Below are 22,163 nucleotides of genomic sequence, written 5' to 3'. Positions count from 1 at the left end.
TCAATTCCTTTTTCGGTGTTGTTCCAAAACTTCTTCCTTTTTTTTTACAGAATGCTAAATTATTGAGAGATATAGGTTCAAGCTGCATAAATTTGTACAAAGCATGTGCTCATACACCCATAGTTCATGTACTTGGGACAAATGCACCAATTTATAAACTTTCAATATTTTTGGCGAAATTCATATACAGGCTCTCCTCAAATAACCTATAGTAACCTTTATTTTTAAGACCTTGTCAAACAAGGATTCAGTGGAATTCACATCATTGAGTTCGTAAATGATTACGTAAATGATAAAAAGAACACTCCTACACTGATTAAAAATATAGAGTATACTTTATCTTGCTAGTCAACAATTTACATTTTTATTAGCCTTTTATTTTATTTTTATTACCCTACAAAATTTGGTTTAATGTTGAACTGTAACAGAACCAAAAACCGTAATATGATGCAAATTTTGTTAAAATCTTACTACGCTGACGATTTTATCATTCAACTTAATCATTTTTAAACTTGATTAAATGATATACTAGTTGAAACCGTATATAGAGTCGGAGAATTTACTTCATATTAAACCTTTTGATTTAAGTATAGTGAATCAAAGTTCAACTGAATGAAATATTAAATAAGTGCATATTTTTCGAACGAATTCATATATAACTTTAGCCACTCTTTAACTTTGATTGAATCGAGAGTTAGTTTCAAGTTTGTGTTGTCTAGATTAGCGTTTTTAGTAGCTTAAATTTGCTAGGAATACGGCTGAGAGTCAAGTCCTATAATTAGTAAATTTGACTCAAATATCAAATTTCGTACTTTAATATTTTATACCAAGACTTAGCTTGTAAACGATTAAAATTTGATCTTTAACCCCTTGCCAGTATCGTCCGAATCTAGTTCGGGCAACTACTACGGGCAGTATTTGTGAGGCTCGAACTGACTTTGGGCAGGAGAAAAATTAACGTTTCTATTTTGTGATGCTCGAGCTGAGTACGTTTCTACTTTGGAATATTTAATTCACTATTTTCCTAATAGATGGCATTAGTGGTCCTAGTTTTTCACTGATTACGATATGGGCTAGTATGCAGTATTGGGATATAGCATATTGTAAACGATTCGTAAAGTTTATTTATCGAAAATCATATTGTTGTGTTTTCATATTGCATTAAACTTGTTATAATACATTATTGAGTTTTTATATTACATTATACTAGTATTGATAAAATTATAAATACAGTAGTTATTGCCCTTAAAATTTTATTTTTGTAATAAAAAACCATTTTCTACCTTTATAATAATATAAAGAATAAAATTAAACAGTAAAAAAAAATTTTATTTTTGGTCCATTTTTCTGAAATATTAAGGGGTTAAATTCCTTTTAAAGGGGTTAAGGTGTCCACTGTTAAGGGGTTAAATTCCTTGCTGCCTTTAATAAGTCACTTATTTAAATTTGAATACTTCCACTCCCACTAGTGTTTATGCTTTTTAGGCCGGAAACCTCATCACATAGGTTTTGATGAATCCATTTTTGGCAAAAGTTGAAAATATATAAATTAAAATGGTTTTTTTAAGAATGAATGACTAGAAAATACCACTTTAACAAATCTATTCGTTTTGGGAAATGTAGAAATAACCTTAACTGAACAAATAAACCAAGTATATAGGATAGTGGCATCTCTGGTTAAAAAAAATTCATAAAAAAACATCCATTATAACCATCATCTGGTTAATAAACCATCCATTTTAAAATTATTCCGTTCATATGTTAGCGGCTTACTGGAAACTTTGGTCTTCATAATTATAGTTTTCATTATCACACAATTAGTAAAAAAATACAAAACTGAAAAGAAAATTCAACCGAATAAATGGTTTTTATGCCATGCTTATGATAAAAATTACCAAATTTTACCAGAATTTTCAAAATTTCCTCTATATTTTATTGTTAATTTTGCCAAAATCACTATCAAAGCGTTTCGGTAACAATTACCGAGGTTTTGATATTCTTATAGAGCCAGAAAAGCAGTAAATTTTACCAGATTCTGGTAGTTACGAGCATATTTTTCTCTTAGTGTTAACTAAAATTTTTCACTTAGTTCCTCTACCCGCTGAGATCTAAAAAATTTAAAACTTTGAAAAATATAATTAATTGTGAATATTAAAGAAGACTAAAATTAAAATTTTTTCTTTTTTCCCGAGAAGTCTATTTTTTTTCAAAAATTACCCCTAGTACCATCTTTCGCTGAGCTCCAAAGTTAAGAATTTAGTTTATGCATAAAATCTATTATTAAGAAATGACATGGTTTTTAACTTATAAACAGAAATTTTCGTTCTTCTTTTCTTACATATTCCTTCTAATATCAGAAAATGCTACTACTACATATTAATTGTAAAATATTGCAGAAACTTTATGATTTTATATTTCAGAATTTAAATGCAAATAAATGTCAACTCAAATTTTGGTGATTTATTTACTTTGATCATATTTATATATTTTATAAAAAGATTTATCATGTAATTTTTTCTCACATTTAAAAATAGAAAGTGCTTAATAAATCTCTTTCACATTGAATCTAGTAGAAATAAGAAAATTTATCAGTCTTAAAGTGTACATTATACAAATATACATTTATGCAATACTTCTTAAACATTTTATCAAACTTTTCTTATAAATTATGATCAATTAGAAAAATAAAGGCAATTTCATATGTAAATGTACCTTAAATTTTTAAAGAAAATTTGAATCGAAATTATTTCGCCTCGATCATTATAAAGCAAATTATAGAGCACTTACGGTATCAATGTTATGAATCTAATTAATCTGGTTTAGACTGCTTGGTTCATTTCTTTTATAATTTACCAAAACTAAAAAAAACTAATAATTGAATTTTTTAATCTGATTAACAACTAATCTTATATTACACATATTGTATTATACATATATTTCATTCTTTATATTAAACAGGGTGCTCTGTAATTCTGACTTACAAAAGTATAGTTCTTATACCCACACAGTAAGTAAAAAACTACAAAATAAATATAATCTAATATATGGTTGCTATGCAATGATAAAATTACTAAATAATGATAAAATTACTAAATTTTACCACATTTTAAAAATTCTATCACACTTTGTGAAACAATATTTTATTGTTAATTTTACCAAATTCATTGACAAAGCGATTCGATAAAATCTTTTTGGCGTTCCCATAGAGCCAGAAACACAGTAATTATTATCATTTTTTTTTTTTTAGCTTTGATCATACTTTTTTCTCAATGTGGTGTCGAAAATTAATATTAAGTAGATAGATACTGAAAAACTAAATTACATTCATTAATGAATATATATTTTTTTTAACAAGGTTTATAAAATAAGTACTAAGGGAGGACATTACAAAATACCTTGCTCATGGTTTTTGGTTTGAAAATCAACTCAATCCACTGTTTTGGAAACATCTTATTTACCTTCTTATACATGCGTTATAAGCATTTTTAGAAGAAAAAAAACCTTTTAAGTTATTGACAAATTCAGCTTCTCATTTTTTTCCTCTTTGAAAAGACTTTAAATCCAATAAATTAATGAAAGTAATTTTTTAATAACTTATTTTTGTGTATTTATTATTTTTTAAATATCAATCACAAAATAACGCAACCGCTCTGTTTAAAATACCTAAAAAAAATGCCGAATTCAGATTGAAATAAGCTCAGATCAATTTTTTTAAAAATTAAAAAAAAAAAATTCAAATAAATTTAGTGTAGTTTTTTTAATACATATTGTTGAATTGTTGTTATGAATATGTTCTTTTATTCCCGAAAAAAAGCTAAAAATGAAATTTATTTGTTACCAGTTTTTATTCTTTTCCGTCTTGAAATATATATGTATATATATATATATATATATGTATATATATATATATATATATATATATATATATATATATATATATATATATATATATATATATATATATATATATATATATATATATATATATATATATATATATATATATATATATATATGGACTTTCAACCCCGTTCCTAACGTTTTAGCATTTCTGTATTTAGAAACTGGTCAGAATGGCGATGCCTTAAAATTAAATTAAAGCAAGGTCTAATTAAAATCAGTATTTTTATATGGGATATCTAAGTCAAGTTTCACTATGTTCTTCAGGGGGTTCAATAGTTTGTACTTGCCTGATTAACTTAGGCCTATTACAATTGCTACTAGACTTTGTAAGTGAATTTGCTGAAGAAGAATCAAGGGTTTCTGAAGCAGTTGAAGACGTTAGGGTTGTTTCGCTGGATTTCTTGTGTCTTATGTGGCTGTGAATGAAGGATTTTCTTCTCGCACTTCCAAAAGACGACATGCCCTTTCGCGTTTCACTCGTGTTCTTTTGTTCGTCATTCGAAGCAACTGGCTTCTTGTGATATGTCACGGCAGGCCTGGATTCGAAAAGCTCTTCAGAAGTATTGAAAAGATACTTTCCAATGCCACGTCTAGATGGCAGCACAACATCTGAGTCACCATGCTGTTCATTGCTATTGGTGCTTTCCAACGAAATACTGCAGTTATCTGTTGTGTCGCTGCTCGTGGAATCTCGATTCACGCTTGTCTTCATTCGGAAAAGCAACAACTTGCTCGAAGCATTACCTTGCGTAATAGATGTGTTTTTCAGAGTGGCACTGCGAGTAAAAGAGTTATTGTATATAGCTTGCACATTTCCACCCGAAGTTTTGAAAGTCTTCCTGGTTGGTAAGCTGTGTATCCCACTATCGAAGAAATCATCATCTGATACATTTGATACAGTTTCATCGATATCGTCTCGACTTCTTTCTTCTGATGTACTGAATACTTGCCATTGGCCATCAATGTCCTGATACAGAGCAGGAAGAGCTTTCACTTTCTCTGACCCTTCGTTTTCAAGACTAGCAGTTAGGATGCAAGGATTCAGTGTGGTGGGATTACTTTTGTCTCTGTTTTCCTTTTGGAAAATCCATTTTTTGTTTTTAGTGAGATTAGTGGGACAAATTATTTGCTTAATATGTTTGCGAGATGTTTTATTCCTAAACACATATAAATAAGGATTTATAATGCAAGCACTAGAAGAGCATAGAATAACGATGAACAAAACATAATCTGGTATTTTGTTGCTGGCATAAAAATAAGTTTCCAAGGACGTCACTGTAAAGTATGGCAGCCAACATAGTGTAAATGTCATCACAACGAGAAGTCCAGTCCTAACTGCTTTCCATTCTTCGCCAAAAAACTGGTTAGAGCCGGAACTCCACCTGCGGTATTTCTTTTTAGGGGGCAAAGAAGATACTCTAGACGTTTCGGGAAGGGTAGATTCTACAATGGTACTGTTTACACTGTGTTTTCTGGCTCTCTCAGAATTGTCTCTGGCTGCTTGGAACATTGATGAATAGACGCATATTGTCGTGAGGAACGGTACCATGAAACCAAGAACAATTAGGACACTCCCGTATGCCAAACTGTAAGTTTCGTTATGCTCCCACTCAAGTGTGCACATGTGCCATTGTGGTCGATATTTAATATCCGTTACGCCGAAAAATGGCGGTGAGGCGACCAGCACCCCGATGAACCATGTCATGAAGATCAAAAAACCTGTGCGTTTCTTGGTGATGGTCATGGTGTAATGCAAAGGACTATTGACAGCAAAGTTACGATCAAGAGCAATAAGTAACAGGGTCAGCACGGAAGTGATGATCAGCGTTATGAACAGGAATCCACTTATAATGCATGTAATGTCGCCAAATAGCCATTTTTCTGCTGCCACAGACATTACTGTTGTAGGCAATGTCAGGATACATTGCCAAAAGTGAGATATCGTGAGATTGAGAACGAATCTATTGGAAAAGCTCCTTAAAGTTGGCTTTCTGTAGAAGAGTAAAAGTACCAGAAAATTGCTCACAAAGCCTAAGATAGTGATGAGGGATAATGATATTATTTGGATGTAACGGAATATTTCGGCTGGTATCGGATTCTGAAGCAGAGGATCAACAACTGCAATTTGTGTTGCAATTATTGTCGGTGGATATAAAGACGTTGTTGAATTTGATAAATATTGGTAATCTCCTGTCCATATACTTTCACTGGGTTCATCCTCATCCATATTCCACCGATTTGGACACCTAAAAAATAGAAACAAAATTGATTGTAAATAAAGTACTATTACTAAGTGCTTCAGAATTTTAAACGTGATTTAAAAAACAACGAAAAAACACTTAGGAGGTCTGTTGGTCGTTTGAGTCACTATTCGCAAATATTACTATTTTTTAATTATACATGCCTTCTTAATCACTTTTATGATTGTGACTTCTTAATCACATTTATGATTGTGATACGGTTGATAGAGTAAATTTTGTGCAATAAATATTAAATTTGAGATAAATGCTCTTTTTGATTTAACCCTTTGAGAAAGGATTTTCATTAAGCATATTTTCTCATATTTTTTTATTATTAAATATTAATTTAAATCAAAGTAAACGAAAAATGTTAAATATAGTATTTTAATAATTTATGCTTATGAAATACAGCATGAAGCACTGGTGTTTCGAAGCATGGTAAAGTCTTCCAAACACGGCTCACTCCCTATCAGTAATTTTTCACATTTGCACTTATTTGCAGTTATTTAGATAAGGTTATACAGCACTGAAATATCTTTAATTTACGTATAATTTTATTTTAATTAATAAATTTTTTAATATGAATGGAAAGAAATTAATCTACGTTTTCTGAATTTTATATCTTAGTACAAATATAGCTCTGATAATCTAGAATTATATATATATATATATATATATATATATATATATATATATATATATATATATATATATATATATATATATATACCTGCTCGGGATTTTTTGCCGTTGGTACCTGTTCTTCACACGTATAATTATTATATTTTTAACTCTAAAAGTCAAATTTTCTAAATTTTTATTTTAAAGTAAGAAAGGTAGGGGATTCAAAACATAAAAAATAAATTTTTAAATGTTGATACAATGTCTTTTAATAAACAATTGTTTTTAATTTACAAAATATCACTACAAAAAATTTCGAAAATATATAATTTTAAACTTCCCTAATAATTTTTTTTCTAATACCCACCTGACTTCACTAATATATACCAACATTAACTTCACTAATATATACCAACTTAAATTTAATAAACGATACATTTATAGATTACAAATTATAACTTTTTAGTTTTGAAAATTACAATTATCAATTAATATTTTTTAATTTATTTTAATTTCTTAATAAGTTTTTATTAATTCGCTTTATATAAGTGGGGGAGGCAATCTTTCGATTGAAATTTCAATAACTTCTTGACGGATTCAATTAGAATTTAATGCCATGCTTTTGTCAACAGAAATTCATCATCAAACGTCAAATGTCAACTTTTTTCTTACAGTTAGAGTTTTCAAAAGTTAAATAAAGCTCTAAGACGGATGACAAAATAAATTTAAATTATTTCATAAGTAGCAAGGGTATATTGCTTTTTTTACCATTAATCAAAATATCGACCATTTTGTGACACAAATAATCTAACAGACTCAAAAGTAAAAAACAAATAACAAAGTATAAAATTTCGAAAGCTGCCTTTATGAATAACTGAAAATAAGAAAATGACTTTACTTTTGACAAATCTGAAGCGAAAAATTTAAGGCGCATCATTTACCAGGTCTATGGCAGTTTTGTTTGTCCAACCAGGCATGTTAGTCTATAAAATAAGTTAGTCTGAAATATTAGTCTAAAAATAATTGCCAGAATTAAACTTTTACGTCACCAAACATTTCAGAATGAATAAAAACGTATATAATTTTGAGGACAATTTTGATTGAATATTTACGTGAACGGTCAAGTATGTAAAGTTTGAGCCTTGTCCAAATAATTTTAAAGCCTTATCACTCACATAGTTAACACCTTCAACTTCCGAATATAATTACCGAAATCGACGTATTCTGTCGTTTTAGTTCCTGATCAAACAGAAATAAAAATATTTCCTATTTTCATTTATTTTAAATACATAGAATTTATTTTAATACTTTTAAATTAAGTTTCTTCTTATCTTTAAGATCGATAGGGGAGGGTGGCCTAAAGCGGGTAGGTTAACAATAAACACTCAGAAAGTGTAGTTTTTGGGCTTTTATCGCAGCGTTTTTGATTTTATTTCTTAAGAGAGATCTTGAACTTTAAAATAAAAAATGATTATTGCGTTATTTTAAATTTTATGATTATTTATTATCAAAAATAAAAAACATTGAAAAAACCCGCTTTGCCCTACAAGGGAGCCTAAAGCGGGTAAGCCGTTTGGGCAAAGCGGGTAAGCACCATAGATTTTACAAATACAAGCGCATATTAATTTTCTTAAGCATTAATAATGAGACCTTAATCACACGTATAATAAACGTTAAAAATAACATTTAAATAACAATTTTAGACTTATTTTATCAGTCTCAAATTATGATTTGTTATTCTTGACATAGTTCCCAAAAATAAGACCCTCTTCCTGAATAAGTTGTGCAAGCTTCATGAGCCCAGTCTTTACAATCTCCACGTTCAGTCCAAAACCCATCATTACAAAAATACGGAAAAGTTAGTATAAAAATGTATCGGGGCAAAGCGGGTATCTACCCGTTTTGCTCTACCCGCTTTGCCCTACCCGCTTTGCCCAAAAGCATATTTTTTACTAAAATAATTATAACCTTAAATAAAAAAAATTAAAAAAAAAATTGAACATCGTAGTTTATGGGGGAATAGTGTTAGAATAATATAATAATATCGACAATAAAAAAAATAAGCCGGCTTTCGAATAGCCACAAGTTGCATACCTTGAGTTTTTTTAATAAACTTATAAATTTGTTTATTTTGTGATTGGTTACGCCATGTCGCTTTACTTCTGCTCCGCTGAGACTGATTGAAACTCGTAAGCATTCGGGTAATCACGGCATACTTAGATATCGGCGCTTGCACTCCATGCGGCGGGATACGATTGCCTACCCGCTTAAGGCGACCTACCCGCTTTAGGCTACCCTCCCCTAGACGTACAAACTATCAATCTAAGATTTAAGGTTAAAACGCTTCTGCTGTTACAAAAAATAATACAATTAAAGAAGTAAGCTGCAAACATATTATCATGTATATTAAGTAGCTTCTTATAAATTAATCATGGTTAAAACAGTTTCAAATGCACCTGAGCATTATATCCTCATTATATCCTAAGTTTACATTTCCTTCTTTTTAACTAATTGCTCCTTTATGCGGCACGTGCTGAAAGAGGCGATGATTAATTTGATTTTACGGAATCCTTATACATCCTGTTTTTTTTCAGACTAATGGATTTGAACTGAAAAGATTATTGTGAGTCATTTCAGGACATGAATTGGAATTAAACTATTTTAATGTCAAGTTCAGGATTACAATCAGAGGAGGGTATGTGATTGCAATCAAACAACATTAAGAAAACGAAATAAGCATTGGATAATGATTAACATTTCTAAAATGCAAAACCAAATATCTAACGAATTGTACTTAATACATTTTTTTCAGTGTTTAATTAATTAGTTGTCTGTTGTTAATTGTCTGTTTCAGTGTTTAATAGGTGTACTTTAGGAAAAAAAGTAATGAAAGATGGCGTTACTAGAAGGCTTCTCTTTTAACTTAATTTTTCAATGCGACATTTTGGTACAAAACCTCAAAATAGTCGTTATTTAACGTGAATTGTATGTTTTTGAACCGTCTTGAAAAAATAAAATAACAATAATAAAATAACAATCTAACTTGAACTAGTAGTTTTTACGTTAGTATGAGCTGTAAATGGTTGTATTTTGAAGTTATAGACATACTTTGGTACCGGTACGAAAATAAGAAGTTAATGATTAAAAAATGCGATAAAATAACAATCTAACTAGAACGAGTAGTTTTTACGTTAGTATGAGCTGTAAATGGTTATATTTTAAAGTTATAGACATACTTTGGTACCGGTACGAAAATAAGAAGTTAATGATTAAAAAATGCGATAAAATAGCAATCTAACTAGACCGAGTAGTTTTTACGTTAGTATGAGCTGTAAATGGTTATATTTTAAAGTTATAGACATATCTTGGTACCAGTACGAAAATAAGAAGTTAATGATTAAAAAATGCGAAAAAATAGCAATCTAACTGGAACGAGTAGTTTTTACGTTAGTATGAGCTGTAAATGGTTGTATTTAAATGTTATAGGCATACTTTGGTACCGGTACGAAAGTAAGAATATATGATTAAAAAATGCGATGAAATTACAATCTAACTAGAACGGGTAGTTTTTGCAATAGTAGAGCTATAAATGGTTATAAATTTATAGCAATATTTTGGAATCGGCCCAAAAAAAGGAAGTTATTGTTTAAAAACTCCTATATATCAGAAAGAGTAGTTTTTATATTAGTGTTATAAGTGGTTGTTTCTTAAAGTTATAATTGTATTTTGGAATAGCTATGAAAATAATAGGTCGATGATTAAAAACTGTCATAAAATCTCAATTTAACTAAAATGAATAGTTTTTTATTGTTATATTCAAAATTTTTTTCTGTTTAAAGTAATATTTATATTTTGAAACTGCCATGAATATAAGAAGTTGATAATTAGAAACCATCACAAAAAGACAATCTAACTAGGAGGAGGCAGTTTTTTCATCAATATCGGCTAAAATAGGTCAATTTTTAAAATAGCAGTTATAGTTTGAGACTGTCATGAAAATAAAAGTTTAATGATTAAAATTTATCCAAAAATAACAAATTATCATGAACTAGTAGTTATTATTCTTTTTAGCTTTCTAAAGTATCTAACTATATGATATATAATACTCTCAATGTACGCAAATATAAAAAAACCATCTATAACAAAGTATAAACATAAAATACCTAAACTAAAAGCATATTTTGTACAAAATAAACATTTAAATCATAATCCTACACCATATCCTCATTAATAAATTTAATATTCAAGTGGCACTTTTTTAATAACCAGTTTTTCCCTTCTTTTTTAGAAAATATTACTTATTTTCAAATTAAATTTTGACATATTCTATTTCCTTCGATGTTTTTATCTTTATGTTCAATATTTGATATTTGCTAAAAGTTTTCATTAATTAAATAATCTTATAGTAATTTCCTTTTTACGATGGTATTTTAGATTATTAGCATAAGTCAAATTTTCATCAAGAAAAAGATAATGATCTCTTAGACGTTTTTTTTTTCCTTTGAAAACTAATAATGTGTACTTTATTTTTTCTGCTTTTGATGACAATTACGTACCTTTTCATCTGAACATTTCTTAACATTTTTCTTTCTTAATAGATTTTATAACACTAACATAAGAAAAATTTATTACTCTACAATAAAAAGGGAAAAAAACTGTCTGATGTTTACGATAAATGAGCAGCATCATTTTATGTCATATTTTTAATAGTTTTATTTTTATCATTTTTTATCTAAATTAATCTTTTAAATAAATCAAACTTTCTATGATATGCCATTGCTTTACAGGAAAATTCATTTAAACAACAAGGATAAATAATTTAAAGGATTATTTCGTAATTTTTAAACATAAAAAAAAACTGATTTTTGATAAGGATATAAAAAAAGTTTCCAAAGAAATATTTACTATAGACCAGAAATATTATGTTAATTAATAAATCTGAGCACGAAACTTTTAAGGATGTTAAAGAAACAAATGATAACTTTCATGTATCATAATTTTCATGTCGAAAGTAAAGGTAAATAGCTTTACTAATGTACATGACACTTTTTTAAATAGAAAAAAAAAAGCTATTTGTGAAATAAATATGATTATTATTAAAAATATTAATTATAAACTAGGAATTTTATTCTAAAAATAGAAACTTAACGGTTATAAATATATGAATACAAATGGTGGGAGAAAAAAAGTTATCATTAAAATACCATTTAGAAACTCAAGATTTTGTGCGAATAAATCGATGTTCAATGGTTACAAATAGAAGAGTTTTCGAAAAGCTATAACTGAAATACTACTTAGAAACTAAGAATTTAGTGCTAACAAAGCGATATTCAATGGTAAGAAATAGAAGAGTTTTCGAAAAGCTATTACTGAAATACTACTTAGAAACTAAGAATTTAGTGCTAACAAAGCGATATTCAATGGTAAGAAATAGAAGAGGATTAGAAAAGTTATTATTTAAATACTAATTAGAAACTAAGAATTTTGTGCTAACGAAGCGATATTCAATGGTTACAAATAGAAGAATTTTAGATAAACTACTATTGAAATACTACTTAGAAACTAAGAATTTTGTGCTAACAGAGCGATATCCAATGGTTAAAAATAGAAGAGTTTGAGAAAAAGTATTACTGAAATGCTACTTAGAAACTAAGAATTTTGTGCTAACAAAGCGACATTCAACGGTTACAAATAGAAGAGTTTTCGATAAATTATTACTGAAATACCACTTAGAAACTAAGAATTTTGTGCTAGCAGAGCGATATTTAATGGTCACAAATGGAAGAATTTGAGAAAAGTTATTATTGAAAATTAATTGGAAGCTAAGAATTGTGTGCTAACAATGTGATATTCAATGGTTACAAATGGAAGAATTTGAGAAAAATTATTATTATATATACTAATTAGAAACTATGAACTTTGTGCTAACAAATCGATATTTAATAGTTACAAATAGGACAGTTTGAGAAACTTTTTTACAGAAATATGAAGTTTAAACTAGTAATATTATGCAAAATTATGAATAATTTACATAGTTCAAGAATACATTGAAAATATTATTTTTTAAAAAAAAGATGTACTTACATATTAAGAAAAGTAAGAAAAAATTATTATACAAGCATAGAATGGCGTTCATGAATTTTACTTTTAATAAAACTTAATAAAATGTACTTGTTCTTTAATCCTCAGTACATCATGTGACTGTTTTGTTACAAATCACTGGTAAATCTCACAATATACCAAAAAAAAAACTCCTGAATTTAGGAAAAATGTTACAAAGTTGTTGAAGGTAATATGAAATTTCTAGAAATTAAGCTACTTCACCAATACTTACGAGCATAATCACCTAACCAAGATATCTAAAATAAATATGCTTTAATTTTTGATCAGTCATAGCTAGGACTGGGCTATAAATCGATATATCGCGACATATCGATTTAACGCCTATATCGGCAAACCGATACAGCAACTTTCATTCCAAGCGATGCATCAGAAATCTGATTTAAGTCGTCGAGTGAAGAAGACGATATAACGATATAGCGATATAGCGATACACGCAAGGACTTTCTCTTACGTTCCGATGTCAACTCGCGCTGTGGAAGACGATATTGTTTCGTTATGTTGAGACGGCCTTGACTGATGAGCGGTAGAATCAGAATCACTTTTGAGACCTTATATCGTTATATCACATGTTCGTTTTCGCACCTTCGCGATTTGAAATCGTTTCTTGTAGATTATTTTCAATGGGATTAACTTCGTGATCGCCGTCGTAACCTTGTTCTGAACGCAATCTATTATTGAAAAGAATTTATAAAGAAAAGTTTCTTCATTAATTAGGTAAGTTTTTTATTTATTTTTTAACAAAACCTTTTTATATTTTTAAATGTGAAAATTATCGGAAATCTAATTTAAGGCACCCATAAGGAATTAAATTACAAAGTAAATAAATTTGTTAGGTTATTTTTTTACTTTCTTTTAATTTATTAAAAACCTTTTGGATAAAACTTCTAATAATTTAATGGGCTTCTATTACTGATTTTAAATTTATAAATCTTGAGTTATTTTTATTTTTAGAAATAAAGTTAAAACAAAACTTATTTTTTGGACATAAGTCAATAAACTTTATTTGTTCAAAAGAATTTGAAAAGATTGCGAATTTTATTCATTTCTTATTTTTTTTTTTTATCAATTACTACTTCGTTTTATTAGAGAGTAAAATCATTATTTTTTTTTAATTTTCGTTTTATATTATTAGTTAATTAGCTAAATATATTTACGAATATCACAATTCTTTTTTTATTTTTAAGAATTTAATTAAGAAACTTTGCCTTACTTTGTTTTTCGTTCATAATTCGGTCATTATTTAATTTAATTTAATTATTTATATGAAATAATAATAAAAATAATGTTTAAGAAGCATTTTTTTTTCTTAAATTTATTTAGCTCTTTGTTTTAAGCATACAAATAATTTTTTAACGAACTTATTTTTTAAATTTTGTTCCTATGCTGTTAGGTAAATATATTGATAAATTTCACTTTTATTTATTTTTTTATTTTTAAACTAAGAAATCTTTTGTTATTTGCGTGATCATTTTTAGAAAATATAACAAAACTTGTGTTTACTTCTTCATTAAGAATTTGAACATTACGATCGAACTTAATAATTCTGTAATTATTTACGCATAATAGTACAAGCAAATATTGATTTGTTAAAAAAAGTTTCTTTTTTTTAAAAAAAAAAATATTTTTAACACTTTGTTTTAAGTGTATAATAAATTTCTTAACAAACTTTTTTTTAAATTTTTTAAATTTTCTTTCAATAATTTCAGCTAGATATCTTTATAAAATTCCCTTTTTATTTTTAAACTGAGAAATCTTTCAGCGAACGAAAATTTTAAGAAATTATTACAAATCTTATGCTTACTTTTTAGTTTAAAATTCGAACATTTTTAACTTTAAACTTCGGCTTTTAGTCAATCTAACTTTTATTTTAATTAAAATATATTTTGAAATTTTAAAATCAGCTTTTGTTTAATAACAATATTTTTTTTCATTAAGGGTGTTTTAGGGGTTAACTTAAATTAAGACTGCTTATACCTTATAAACGATAAAGAAGTGCAAATATTTCATTCTGTATCTACACACATTTTTTCAATAAATATTTTAAGTAAGATTTGTACATCTTAGTCAATTTATTTAATATCTTTCTTTAGCAAAACATATATATTTTCAAATTTATAAATTGATTTAAATCAATATGCGTGTGAAGTCTTGATAGAAATCTGACTTTCTGTGCCTTAAAGTAAATGAAATTCAAAAATACTATATCGCGATACATCGCTATATCGCGATGCAAAACTGACGATATATCACGATATATAATTTCTAATATCGCCCAGTCCTAGTCATAGCATTTTAGCAAATTTAAGATTTAATTTTTAAAATTGAGATATATACGTTTAAATATAGGTTGAAAAGAAATTAAGATAACAGCAAAGGTCATGACATGCATTCCCAGAATGAAGAGATCCTATTTTTATCTCTTTATTTTAAATATTTATTGGAAAAAAGGTGTTCATAATAAAGTACGCAGAATAAAAGAAAAAAAAACTGTCAAAGTCTTAGTGGTTTACATCATTCCGAAAAATAATTGTTTTCTCTGGGAAAAGGCTGAATCAATATATCTAGTCTGGTATACAATTTAATTATATTCAAATCAACAATTTATTTATGATCGCAAATCTATTGCTTTAAACGTTTTTTATATATAGAAAATTTTCTGTTATTATCCTCCACGTCACTTTAAAATTTCAAAGATCTGAAATTTAAAATTTCTGAAGTAGAATTTGCCAGTGAGAAACTACATTTTGTACAACTAAAACACACGAAGAGTTGGTGCTAAGTAAGAAGATTTGTTATGACACTGATGCGGAATAATATGTCATCAATTTAGTGAAAATAAAAAAAATATGTATTCAATTTTTTTTAAGTGTATTCTAATTAAAATTTGACTAGTTACATAAAATGTATCACAATTTTGATAGAATTTTTAATTTCGTCATTATTTTTGTTCGAAATTTTAAAGGAAAATACCTCTTGTGATGCAAGCGAAAAATTATCTTTACACAAAATAGTATTTTGCCTCTTGAAGAAGTTAAGTTGTCAAAAAAATATTTTAAAATCATTTTATGAGATTTAGTTGAAGTTTATAAATTTAAATTGATATTTTTTTGTGCTCTCACTGGGTTAACAATATAAACTCACGGTTAAAATACATAAACATAAATAATTCAAATTACAAAAAGGAATTTATGACTATAACTTTTTCCCTAAATAAATAAATAAAGTGTCATATGAATCGGTTTCTTCCCGAATTTGTTTTCATTTAACATAATCTATAAGCATTAGTTTATGTTAAATGCATCATAATATTACTTTTCAATTTTTTTCGTTAAACAATTTTCGAAATTCAAAACAAATTTCTAAAAAAGACCAAAAAAGTTTTTAAAAGTAACACTTTTTGCTTTCTCATAAATTTTCTCTATGAATGCTTTGAAACAAATGCTTATACACCCATTTAAATAAATAAATTTATACTTATCGCAAAGAAAACAACTGAAATATTTATTTTTGTAAAAGATTTTTAATTTAGAAATATCTAATAAAAACAAAGGTTTAATTCAACAAGGAAAGCAATGATGTGATAGGAACCCAAACAAATAATATTTTAAAGAAAAAATCTAAATGATATTATTTTTTTCTTATAAGATCAAAGGAGATTAGAAATAAAGCTGGTAGAAAATTCTAAAAGCTGTTTTCGGTAAGCTCCTAAAAAACCTTCTCATTGAGTAAACTCTAGAAGAATTGCTTTTTCTGCTTTTGGATGAAAAGTTGAATTTAAATTTACTCAATCGGATGATTTCAAAAGCCTTATCGCAATTGAAATACCACAAAAAATATTTCTGTAAATAAAGATGTAATTAATCATTCAATAAAATATCTAGAATACCTAATAGAATAAAGAATACCTTATGTTTGATTAAAAAAATATATATTTAGAGCTCTATTTTAGAGTAGGGTGCATTTTGTTAAAAGGACTTATTTCAGTTTGGAATGTTTAATTTTAATTTATAATTGATACTCGGCTTAACTCAGTTATAATTTTTCGTCCGTTATGAAATTCGTTATAATTATAACTTTTATACTATGCACCATTCAACGGGAACTGCTTAGCAGATGTTATGCAGAAAAGCCTACGCCACGTTAAAAATGGGATCAATTGTGGATAGATGTTCATAGTAATCGAATGAGCAAATCCCATGTTATTTTTCTTTTCACTAGAATTACTGGCAAATTAGGAACCTGACAAGTCTCTAGCAAAAAGTGATATTCTGCTACTTTTGAATTAAGAATATCATTTCCCTATATATTTGATATAGTAATCATTAATATCCTTCTTGAATGTTTGCTGACTCTTGCGGAGTTTTGCGATAACTTCAACTTTCAATATTTTCCTTATAAGTACGGTCTAAAGAACTTATAGTTTACGTATATAATTTATAGTATGCCTCTAGTTTACTGTCAGTGACCAGTGGAACTGAAAATTAACGTTATGTTTGTAAAAGTTGTCTTCAGTTTAGGCAGCGACGTTGTCTGAGACTTCGGTGATTTGTTTAAAAACTCAAAGCGAGCCATGGAACAAAGAGGAATATTAAAGGGATGCCATCTGTCAAGGACTTCTGGAGATGCATGCCCGTGGTCTGTCGTTATCAATGTAAAATATAATAACGTTATAATATAATATAGGTTATAATATAATATAATCTATACGAAAATTAATATAATAACCATTGAATTAACTTCTAACTCTACTAATTGTGCTGAAGGTCGTTGCATTTACAGACACTGGTCTTTTCCCTCAAAGAAGGAAGCTGGCTGTTAAATTAGAGGTCAACTGTGCTAATTTTTCAGAAGTTCGTTACTATTATGGACATTGTTTTTCCTCTCAAAAAATGGAGTTGGACACATAAATTAACCGTCTCTTTGCAAAATTTTACAGAAATTTCTTTGTGTATAATGTCACATCTTTACCCAAACTATAAGAAAATACCTGTCTAAATAGCAAATGAAACGAAGTTTGTACTTCTCACTGGTATTTTTGTTACTTGTAACGACGTTAAAAGTTTGGCATAATAAAACAAAACCTGGCATTTTTGTCTATATTAAAACTCAGTTTTGGTAAGTAATAATGAAATTCAAAAAGAAAGAAAGGAAATTTTATGTGTACTAAGATAAATCTATTTTCCTTTAGTGTCTGCTTCAACTATAAGACTTCTAGACAGTATGACAAAATTGGTTGTTGACTGCCATGGATTTTTGTATTTTTTATGCTACATAGCTATGTCTTCTTCTAGGAAAAGAAGAGACTTTATTGTCATAATAAAACGGTTTCGTAAGTAACAATCAAGAAAACATTACTTTTTTTGGAGGCAGATTCTTTTTATCAGCAGTTCCAAAGAAACTGATTACAATAATTAGTTTTAAGATCTTACATACTATTTTGCACTACGTAGCTAAATAGCGAGGAAATAATTACATAAACAAGGTTTATAAAATATATAGAAAGTATGTTCCAGTCTCTTTATTACTTAATCATTTCAGTTACTCAGAAAATTTTGACAACTTATAATTAAATTTTTTTTGTTATAAAGAAAACTAAAGGTTTTTTGAAAAGTCTGAAGAAAAAAATGCAACAAAACAAAATTTAAAATAAAATATGTTTTCTTCAAACTTATAGGAAAGGCAAAAAAAAGAATTAACTTTTAAAAGAAACTAAAGAGGTACAAATGCAATCGCAAACATTTGCCTTTGTTACCAGTAACACAAAAGTACGAAAATGAATCCTTAAAACAGGAAATCGAATTTTTCAAATTTCGCAAGAAGGTATAAACCTCGAGTGCTATTTTTTTCATACTTTTTTGCGTTTTCATGAACCCCATTAAAATGTTTTGCTATGTGAATCATTGTACAGGCGTGCTTTGAAATTGATAGTCTTATTGGCTCTTTGGTCGTTTAAAATAAATCGAACTTTAAATGACAGTTAATAACATGTGAATTCAAAGAAATATTGTGAAATATGAGTTTTGGGGAACTCTTTTTTTGGTTGTAAACAAAGTGTAATTAATATGTGTTTATACAAAGCGAACTTGATTCCCGCTTCTGTGTAGTTGGTACAAGTTGAAAGAAATATGCAAATCAACAAATTACCGGAAATTAAATCTGCACCATCGAGATTCAAACCTGGAACAAAGAAGAATGCTAAATTCTCTTGGACTTGCAAAATCAATATAATTGGCAATTTGAATCTGTATCAGAAAAGGAAACAAAATGTGAATCAGCCAGTCATCATCAGAACTCTAACCTGCATCTGACAAGAATACAGTAGCATTTTATTTTGAAAAACGTCTGGGAAACGAATATTTAAATTTAATTAATCATCATTGGGATTGGAACCTGCATCGAAAGAGGAAGCAAAACACGCATCCGCCAGTCATCACCGGGATTGCATCAGAGGTTATATCAGAAACAAACGCTGTTTTTACTGAGTCTTACGAGAATTCACAATGCGATCACGATTGTTTAAATTTAATTAATCATTATTGGGATTGGAACCTGCATCAAAAGAGGAAGCAAAACATGAATCCGTCAGTCATCATCCAGATTGCATCAGATGTCGCATCAGAAACAAGCGCTGTTTTTACTGAGTCCTACAAGCATTCACAATGCGATCACGGTTATTTAAATTTAATTAATCAGCATTGGGATTGGAACCTGCATCAAAAGAGGAAGCAAACATGAATCCGCCAGTCATCACCGGGATTGCATCAGAGGTTGCATCTGAAACAAACGCTGTTTTTACTGAGTCTTACAAGCATTCACAATGCGATCACGGTTATTTAAATTTAATTAATCAGCATTGGGATTGGAACCTGCATCAAAAGAGGAAGCAAACATGAATCCGCCAGTCATCACCGGGATTGCCACAGACGTTGCATCAGAAACAAACGCTGTTTTTACTGAGTCTTACAAGCATTCACAATGCGATCACGATTACTTAAATTTAAGTAATCATCATTGGGATTGGAGCCTGCATCAAAAGAGGAAGCAAAACATGTATCTGCCAGTCATCACCGGGATTACATCAGAAACAAACGCTGTTTTTACTGAGTCTTACAAGCATTCACAATGCGATCACGATTACTTAAATTTAAGTAATCATCATTGGGATTGGAGCCTGCATCAAAAGAGGAAGCAAAACATGTATCTGCCAGTCATCACCGGGATTACATCAGAAACAAACGCTGTTTTTACTGAGTCTTACAAGCATTCACAATGCGATCACGATTACTTAAATTTAAGTAATCATCATTGGGATTGGAGCCTGCATCAAAAGAGGAAGCAAAACATGTATCTGCCAGTCATCACCGGGATTACATCAGAAACAAACGCTGTTTTTACTGAGTCTTACAAGCAAACATTCCCAATGCGAAAGAGAGGGCGAACAATAATAGAACAAAAAATATCACTTTTAAATAAGAATTTGAAATACAATTAAATTAAAACAATACTTCGTGAATTTAACAGAAAACAAGATGGAAAAATAACGGGGAAAAAATATATCATTTCATAGAAAATCAAGTTCGTAATGATTACTTAACAATTCCATTTAATTGGTTTAATCTTAATACCTAGTAGAGCTTTTATCTACAAAATGGACTTAGGACACAAGAAATAATTGAAAACATAGCAAGGAATTACTTTAGCTTTTCTTGAAATTGAAATTAAGTCTTATTTTTTGTTTTTAACCTTGACAGAATTCCGATTAATTCGCAATAACTAAGACACCCTCGAGTATTTTTCTAAGAATGTGTCTTTTCTTGACACTGTTCAATCGATTATCTTGCAATTTTATCACCTTTATTTCATTTAACAGCTGTCTCTTATATGATGGTATAAAACAACATGATCGCTTTTGACTTTAAAAGTGCTTTTCTACAAAGTTTAAATTCGATGATTAATGTGAGAGTTAAAATAGGTAAGAAAATTAAAAAAAGTTTTAATTCTATGTTACTTTAAAAATGACAGAAAATCTATATAATTTTTTTTAAAAAAAATTATTTTAAATAAAGAAAAGTATATACTTTTGAATAAGCTAATAATTTTAATATGCTATAAAGCATATAGACAAACACCGGATTGTCACTGAAAGTACTTGTTGAAACAAAGGAGTGTCACATTGATAACTTTTGACTCCCTCGCATTTGGAAAACAATAACAAAATATAGAACAAAGTTGAATTAATAATAAATAATGTTTCACTCTAGGGGATCATAAAAGGTTTGCATGAGTAGGTTGCATGAATAATAACTAGCACTTGTACTTGAATAATATATGAAAGTATAACTTTTAAACTAACAAGGATTAAAAATATTCCAGAGTGTTCTAGAAAGATGTTATATTGTCTAAGAGTAATTTAGAAGAATTTGGAAATTTTTTATTATTTTCGAAATAAATAGCAATCCTTAACACTTATGTATGTGTTTAAATGAAAACAAAATTAATAATTCTACATAAAAAAATCACAAATATTGAGTAGAAATAATTGACATAAATGTTGATCATATTTCTAATGGTATAGTAAAATATTAACTTTAAAATGTTTCACATTGATGTTGTATAAGTAAATTACACTTATTATAAAGTTAATTAATGTTTTAATACAAAAAAACAATTAGCATAAATTTTTATTATTCTGATAATTTAAAAAAAAATCCCTTATAAAATTTATTAAATGTATTAAAAATTAACTTATGATGATAAATGCGAGCATTAATAAATTTAAAAAAAAAAAAGCTAAACAGATATTGGTTATATTTCTTTTAAATATAACAATATTTTATACATCTCAAAAGACTAAACTATAATAATGAATGTATTTAGTTTTTAAATATTCTAAAGAGTAAATAAAATAAAACCTGGTCCATTCTCGTAATCGCAGAGAAAAATATTTTTGAATCATTTGTTTGTAATTTTGAATAAAAATAATTGGTATATATATATATATATATATATATATATATATATATATATATATATATATATATATATATATATATATATATATATATATATATTTTGAACATAGACAGAAATTTATAAAAAGACCTAAACAGATATTGTATTTTATAAATACAATACAATATCTGTTTTTATGCATTTTATATTTAATTTTGAACGTAAAATAGTTGATTACGTTGCAAAAGTTATGAGATAAGCATTACACAAATTTATTATTTCTTTAACTCCATACTCAGTGAAACTAATCTCTTGAAATGTTGG

At 27.8% G+C, this 22,163-nt stretch overlaps 1 protein-coding gene across 1 annotated transcript in view; it reads right to left on the bottom strand.

The window, feature by feature from the left end:
• Nucleotides 1-4,015: 4,015 nt before the first annotated feature.
• LOC107441923 (melanopsin-like) overlaps nt 4,016-22,163 on the bottom strand; it is a 57,052-nt gene continuing 38,904 nt past the window's right edge. Inside the window, exon 2 of the mRNA XM_016055335.4 lies at nt 4,016-6,149. Coding sequence (XP_015910821.1) covers nt 4,145-6,130 — 1,986 coding nt within the window. The 5' untranslated portion in view covers nt 6,131-6,149 and the 3' untranslated portion in view covers nt 4,016-4,144. The remainder of the gene's footprint in view (nt 6,150-22,163) is intronic.

The sequence above is a fragment of the Parasteatoda tepidariorum genome, chromosome 1 (genome assembly GCF_982258835.1).
Source record: "Parasteatoda tepidariorum strain Cologne lab strain chromosome 1, Ptep-v5.0, whole genome shotgun sequence".
Lineage (NCBI taxonomy): Eukaryota > Metazoa > Arthropoda > Arachnida > Araneae > Theridiidae > Parasteatoda > Parasteatoda tepidariorum.
This window is presented reverse-complemented; position numbering and strand designations above follow the sequence as displayed.